The sequence below is a fragment of the Pelodiscus sinensis genome, chromosome 8 (assembly GCF_049634645.1).
Source record: "Pelodiscus sinensis isolate JC-2024 chromosome 8, ASM4963464v1, whole genome shotgun sequence".
Taxonomy (NCBI): domain Eukaryota; kingdom Metazoa; phylum Chordata; order Testudines; family Trionychidae; genus Pelodiscus; species Pelodiscus sinensis.
This window is the reverse complement of record NC_134718.1, coordinates 55,766,324-55,773,796: the sequence shown is the minus strand read 5'-3', so window position 1 is coordinate 55,773,796 and position 7,473 is coordinate 55,766,324. Positions and strand designations below refer to the sequence as shown.

Here is a 7,473-nt window from a genome sequence, read left to right as displayed (position 1 = left end):
ATTTTTGGAGGGGGGTGAGCAAACATATTCTTAAAAGAACCAACAGATTGAAGCGGGAGGTCCCGGATACGTGCGATCAAAGGAAAGAAGAATCTATTTCTTCCTCTCATCCCAGCCCTCTTTTAGATGCCTCCATGGACCTCTTTCCCCTATGTGACTGGATTAGGGACAGCATATTAGGATGAAACAAAATGTTGTGAACCGCTCCGCCAGCCAATAAGCATAGCGGGAAATCAATGCAATCTACCGCACCACTAAGGGACTTCAAGTTGTTGGAGAATAGTTTTCTACGCATTTCTCTCTGCAGAATTGCTTCCTAATTGTACCTGGAGCTCTGAAGTGTTGTTTTCCCAGGCCACTTTATGATTGTTGTGCTTCAGTGTCATGACATATGCAAGTCAGTAGCTAACTAAGATTTCGAAATTCGCTCTGTCGTATTGCTTTCAAACGTGTCACACACCACCAGGGACATGGTGCTATCCTAATCAAGGGAGAATATATTCGCAGGGTGATATAGTGCAGCCCTGAAAACATACAATATTTTCACGATATGATAGCAGTGTTAAATAGGAAGTTCGGGGAAAACAGGATTTGATGAGTATCTAAGTAGGCTCTCATGTTAGAGGGCGCAGGTCACAACATTTAGTTTTGAACTTCAGGGGGGGAAAATCTCCCTTTGAAATGTCTGGAGACGGCAAAGAAAATAAGTTAAAACACGCAGACTTCCCTGCTCTGCCAAAGCAGATCTGACCAGGTGTCGTACTGTGCACTTCACATTTGTGTAAACCCTAAAGTTAATCTCGAAGGTGCCACAGGACTACTGTTGCTTTGAAAGTTTCAGACTAACACGGCTGCCGCCTCTGAGACTTGAAGTTAGTGGTTTTAATTAAACCAACCCTGAACTGAACTTTCAGATCGCTGCAGATTTGCCACTAGTACATGTTACATCATTCTTCATCCCTGCCAGCTGAAAGGCACGCTATGTACCACTTTAAAATAACTACCTCCTCCTCCCTCCCCCCCATCCTAATGCAAACTGGAACGGAATTAAGAAGCGGGATGGTTGCAATCCTTAATGATGGTGCTTATGCTCGAGAGGAAGTGGGTTTTAGATTTTGAAAGCGATCGTTTTCCTTTCGAATGGCATGTCTGGGAGGAAGGATGTACAACGCCAGGAGAAGTGAAACGATTGCCCGTGTAGTTACACAGATCGCCACGAATTCTGTAAATCCCAGTAGAGATGGGTGTCTGGCTGCAACACAAAGACTTCTTGCATCCCACGAGGAAAGCTAGGGATGTGCCTGCACTGTTTGGGATGGGCACTGCGTTGCGTAGATTGGATTCCATCCTCCCATTGATACCTTCACTAAATGCCCCTTGCCCAGGCTCCTTGGCGCCAGACAACTCAAATCCATTTAGTATTTTCATCTCCCCCTCGATCTCCCAGCCGGGTACGCGCGGCAGAGCTACCTTTCGCGAAAAGGAATCAGATCTTTGCGTGCGTGGGGCAAGTCGTGAGCCGTTTGGCTGGGTCAATGTTTTAGTGGCAAGTAGTTACACTTGGGATGGGATTCACTCCTGCACCGGAGCCTTTTCTGGTGTTACTCGGGGCCCCACTGAAACAGCCCAGTAATTAATTCCAGGGCATCGATAGGGAGTTACTTAGCTTACCGCTTCTTGTTTAAATTACCTCTCCATTCCCTCCGCCCTTTAGGCCGGACAGAGGGTGTTAGTTACAAAATGGAAGCGGGCGCCGGTGCCTTAAGCAAACCACAGCTTCTCTAGAGCCTGGAATATTCAAGGTCTAGTTTGTTTAGGTTTTTACGTTAACTAATGGGCAATACATCCGAGGATTTGTGTCCTACTCACAGGTTTGCCTGGTTGGGAAATCTATACCTCTAAGAAAGAGAAACAGCAGAGCCGCCCGGGTTTTGTTCTCTCAAGTGTAGGAATGCTCCCTTGTCCCTTTTGAAAAGTTCATTTGGAAATATACAAAAGCAAATTCTCTTACATTGGGAAAGGCCACATGAAAAAGGAAGTACTTTCCTTAACGTCCTATATCATTTATGTGCAATATACAAACTCTCGTCTTTAAATCTTTGTGCTCGAATGTTGCTTGGGTAGTCAGCAGACTCAAGCCAATCAGTTCGGTGAGCAAAAGGGTGAAACCCTACGGAAATGCACCATGTGTTTATTCAAACAGCAATCCACTGTTTTAACTAAGAGATTCAAACTCAATCAGTTCAACCCCTGGTTTCCACCCAAAAGCTTATCATCGGGGTGGTGCGGAAGGATCAGACTTAAAGGGGCTTGTTTGGCAGGTATTTGATCCCTATTAGCGGCCGGCTTTCAACCCAGCACTTCCCTTGTAAGTTTAATGGGCGGCTGCGATCCAGTTCTGTGGCTTCCGCCCGCAGACCCCCGAAAACCAGCGGGCTTGCGGGGGGCTAGAATTTTGAAACTTTCCGGGGCTGCCAGCAGTCTGTGATTGGCCCTGGCAGATGTAACCTCCATGCAAATGAAGCCACGCCACCCCGCCGCCTGGAGATCAGTAGAGATCTGAGAGAGAAAGGAGCATGCATTCAGGCTGGGCAAGCTCAGGGAAAACCTGCAAAGACACGCCAAAAAACACACCCCAAAACACAACCCAAACAAGCCTAGGCAAGAAACCCAAGCCCCGCCGGCAGCCCCCGACCCTCAGGCGCACGCATTCACACCCCCCTGCCCCCAGAGTGGCTCTAAAGGGAGAGCTTTCTTCCTCTTATTTCTTATGAACCCAGGATGAGCAACAAAGAAGACTCGAGCAAGTGTTGCCCCGCAGCCGCTCCGATCTCCAGTTTTACCATCCAGTCCATCCTGGGCAGCGGTCCCTCGGAAGGGGGCAGGGAGCCAAGTTCCAAGGCAGCCACCGCCTGGCCGGGCAGGAAGCGAAGTCTGTCGGTGTCCTCCGAGGAAGAGGAGCCGGAGGAGAGCTGGAAACATCACGGCTGCTTCTGTCCTGAGTCGCAGGGCCCCAAAGAATCGTGCCACAAACACCAGCTCATCAGTTTCACGTGTCTCAGTAAGTACCGGCCACATTTCCCTCCTTGGGAAGCATGCAGAGCTGCACAGAGCCAGCTGTTTAGCAGATAGAATTGCAATGGCATCGAAACATCGCTACTGCTCGCCACGATGCCTGGCTCTGATCGCGGGCGCTTTTCGATTGTGAAACCCCTTCATTTACATCTTAGCCTAGAATACAGTCTGGGGTGGCCCGTGTGGAGAGGTCTGGCTAAACGTAGGGGAAATCAGTGCATTTGGGCACAGCACAGCCCCGTGGAAACATCTCTTGTCAAACGGTAACACGTCCTGTTTGGTTTTGTTGATGGTGTTTCACTGAATATTTGTTGTTGCTGTTGTTGTTTTCTGGGCAGACTGAGTTCGTATCGGTTCTTTACCGGATTTGGTACAAAGGGTTTAGAGATCCCTTGGATGTTAGTCCTTTCCCTGACTACTTCCCTCCTTCCCTTGCGAACGATTATTCGTTTAACATGATTGATAACTGTGGGCTTCTTAGATTGTTCTTTACAGCTCCCGAGTAAGGGGAAGAAAGATGTTAGTTCTTAGCATTACTTGGGAATAAACGGGCTGTGAAATGTTATGCTATAAAGTAACATCTACCCGGTCTTCAGCTATAGGAAAGAAACACTTTACAAAACCCAAACAGCCCCTGACTCAACCCATCTATCTTCACTGAGGATAGAAGGGATGTCTTTTTAAAATCAGAACCTCTTAATTCGGCAAACTGATTTTCCTCAGCTCCTGTGCTGGGAAACAGACTGAGCCCCGCTGGTTGGTGAAATTGGCTGGTTTTCCTCAGGTAGTCCCCGTGCCCTGGGAAGCTGGCACTGGGAGCGTGTCCTCTGTCCAGATCTTTGGTGGCGTGTCCGATGTGGAATATCGCTGTTTGTTTGCTTGTTTGTTTCCTTAAAGGCACCCCGAAAGGAAGTGGAGGAGCAGTGACAGTCAGCACAGACAGGACGCAATTCCTCTCCCCATCCCAACAGGACTTGAAGGAGGAGAAAGAGAAACACTTCCCTCCAAACTCCCCGTCTTCAGAGGACAGACAAAGGGACGGAGGGGACCGGCAGGCTCTTTCAGCCAAAAAGAAGACTCGCACTGTTTTCTCCCGGAGCCAAGTGTATCAGCTGGAGTCTACCTTTGACATGAAGCGGTACCTGAGCAGCTCGGAGCGGGCCTGCTTGGCCTCCAGCTTGCAGCTGACGGAGACCCAGGTGAAAACCTGGTTCCAGAACCGCAGGAACAAATGGAAAAGGCAACTCTCGGCAGAACTGGAGGCGGCCAACATGGCTCATGCCTCAGCTCAGACATTAGTGGGGATGCCCCTGGTTTTCAGAGACAATTCCCTTCTGAGAGTGCCAGTGCCCAGGTCTATCGCCTTCCCAGCCCCTTTATACTACCCAGGCAGCAACCTGTCAGCCTTACCTCTTTATAACCTCTACAACAAAATCGACTACTGACTCCGAGAGCCGAGGGCACTGGCTCATTCTCTGTATAGCAATCAGATAGCCGCAGTGAACGTTCATAGATTTCACCCGTCTGTATCCACAGGGAAACAAATGTGCTTCTTGCAATGTTAAGACATACACCATGTGTATTCATTCTTTTTATTTATTGGAGCCTCTCGGTTTGTTTGTTTATTTTCCAGGCTGACACCGTGTTTTTACGTACGTTCGCCCTGCATTCTCCCACCAGGCATAGCTGACTTTCTGAGCTTCACGGGACTTTTAAAAAACAAATTGCCATCGCCTCTCTATCTGCACGGGCAGGTAGGAAAAGGCCAGGGCGCTTGGTTATTTGTCTCTGCAATTGTATAGGCCAATTCCCCCCTCCCTTTTCCCTCCCTCCCTCCCGCTTTCCTGAATATTATTCTGTCACTTGAAAATAAAATGTCAAAAAGCATATTTCAGATCTGTACATATTTTTAAAGAAAATAAAACATTTTAAACGTCGTTTGTAACTTTTGCCACGTGGAGTGCCTATTTCTGTTCGAAAGGCAAGGCGCTTTGTTGTGGAGCAGCGTCCGTGTGTGAGCTGGGCGGGGGGACAGTTAGCAGGGAGAGGGGACAAAAGCGATGTGCTGCTTCTGTGCGAAGGCGAAACTTTCACTAGCGGTTTCCGACTGAATCCAGGGAAGGTTGCAGTTCTTGTCCACCAGCGGGCTTCCGCTTGGAGGCATCTCAGCAAAGTCAACTGGACACGAAGAACTGTGCACTCGCTGATCGAAAGGGGGCTGGAAATACTGGGTAACGCTCCGAGAAGTGAGCTGGCAGTTGCGATGTAGGGGGGGGGGGGGGGGAAGCTAGCGGGGAAATAAAATCAAGTCGCTGTATGACTTGCCATTTCTGTAATAATATGTTAATCTCATCGATCCTAGCTAGGCTCTGCTATGTAAAAAGTATCCTACGGATCAACACCAGTGACTTTTAGTCTATTTAAAATTAAGTAATAATTGCAGCATGTTTAATATTTGGAGTCTTTACACAAACTATCTAGATTATGTAAACCCACCACTATATACCCCAATCCGCACTGTATATATAGGTGCACACTGTTGATGTTTTTCTTCTTCATATTTTATACCCCCTTTCTCTCCAGAAAACCGTACTCGGGCTGACTGGGAAGAAGACTTTTTTCTCCTCCCACCTACCATTATAGTGAAAGGGAAAGATGGTCTATGGATTGCAAGCCCCACACCTTGAAAATGCCCAATACATTTGGATCCCAGCAGTCCTGAAACTGAAAAGGAGACGAACCTTCTTTATTAAATGCTCAGAGCCGAAAAGTGTTTCCGGAAATGAGGGGTGTTTTATAGTTTGCAGTGTATTCTGCTAAATGCCACGATCACATGTAAAGCGCTTGCCAGCTCCTTTTAATAGAAATGTGACATTCTGAGCCATGATTGATTTTAGCGCTCAGCAGCTTCTCTTGCAAGTGCGAAAAACACCTGCAGCCTCCTCTGAACGGAGGATGAAGTGAATCGTTTAAACAAAAAGTAAATACTTCATCAAGTGTTATTTCAATTGCAGGCACCGCTGCATTTTTATCATAGCCACCTGTTCCTTGGTTAAGGCTTTAAATGCAAGAAGACATTTCAAAAAGCAATAACTAAATACATTTCAGCTGACATCCCATTTACGATAACAAAATAGAGCCTGAGGAATAGAACGGTATCGTCCCGATAAATGAAATGAAAAGTCTCAGAATCTTTCCTTTCATGTAACACGAAATATTTTAAAAAAAATTTAGAGTGTTTTGGGGTATCAAATCAAATAAACTACTGTATAGTGAAGGGCTCCGGGTAATGGCTCAGATGAAAATTAAACACATGGTTTGCTAGGATGCAGGATCATTTAATCACATTATCATCTTTAATTTTTGCCCTGGTTTGGCATTAAAACAATCAGAATTCACTGACAACGTTTTGCCTCTCGATTCTTGCATAATTCCGATGTATTTTGCGTGTTAATATTATTTCCGAAATACACTGTAATAACCGGCTGAAATTTATGTTAAGTTTTATTTCATTATTATTGCATCTCAAAAGCTTTTTATGATCACAATCAGACCATGCTTTCTCTGTAAATACACGCATACATAAGTAGTCGCCTTCACTGAATTATATTAAGGAAAATGAAAAATAAACTAAAATATTCTCACTCGAGGTTCACTCTGAATAAAAATATCCCCCCTCCCAACATTTTTAAATAACCCTTTGATCTACTCCTCCAAACTAGAGAAATGAAAGGACGCCTTTTCTATTGTCCATCAATAATTACCCTTGTTAGTTTGGTCAGACGCAGACATATTTGAAGCAGCGAGACTACATTGGTGTGGATTTGGCTGCTTTGCACTCTTTACATTGGTGCTAGGTGAAGCTGCTTCCTCCCAGGACTGAACCGGAGGGCAACCAGTACTAATTCCGGATCGACTGAAGGAACGTTATAATCAGAGTCACTCCCCCACCCTTTCTATTTTGAAACTTTTTGATACTCTGTGGTATTAAGACACAAGAAACCTGTGTGTAAGATTCAGTTCTCTCGCACTATTTTATATAAACCGCCTATCTTACTGCTAGCAGCAGACGCTTCTAATTCATTTCCAATTAAATCAAATTTGACCTTTATCTGAAAGGCTAATTGTTCTTTGTATTTCTCATGAATAAAACCCAATTATATATATATATATATATATATATATATATATATATATATATATATATATATATATATATAAACTAAAGAGAGTGGGAGAGAAACGAAATCGCTTAAAACTGCCAGGGGCATGGTAAAGCTAGATCAGTGACATGAAGAGAACAAATGGAATAATATTACTCCATTTAGAGGAGTGACTATCGTGCAAAGCGTGTCCCACAAAGTTTTTAAAGAGTTGAATAATCTCTCTTTAGAGACC

The 7,473-nt window shown here is 45.4% G+C and overlaps 1 protein-coding gene across 2 annotated transcripts in view; it reads left to right on the top strand.

Annotated features, from left to right (window-relative positions):
* The window catches only part of HMX2 (H6 family homeobox 2), a 10,043-nt gene extending 5,046 nt beyond the window's left edge, over positions 1-4,997 (top strand). The window contains exons 2-4 of one of the 2 annotated variants that reach the window (XM_075935310.1): positions 2,781-3,061; positions 3,973-4,274; positions 4,709-4,997. In XM_075935310.1, the coding sequence (XP_075791425.1) occupies positions 2,781-3,061; positions 3,973-4,274; positions 4,709-4,765 (640 nt within the window). In that variant the 3' untranslated portion in view covers positions 4,766-4,997. Of the gene's footprint in view, positions 1-2,780; positions 3,062-3,972 lie in introns of both variants that reach the window. The other variant, XM_006136100.4, reaches the window with a different exon arrangement.
* Positions 4,998-7,473: the final 2,476 nt, after the last annotated feature.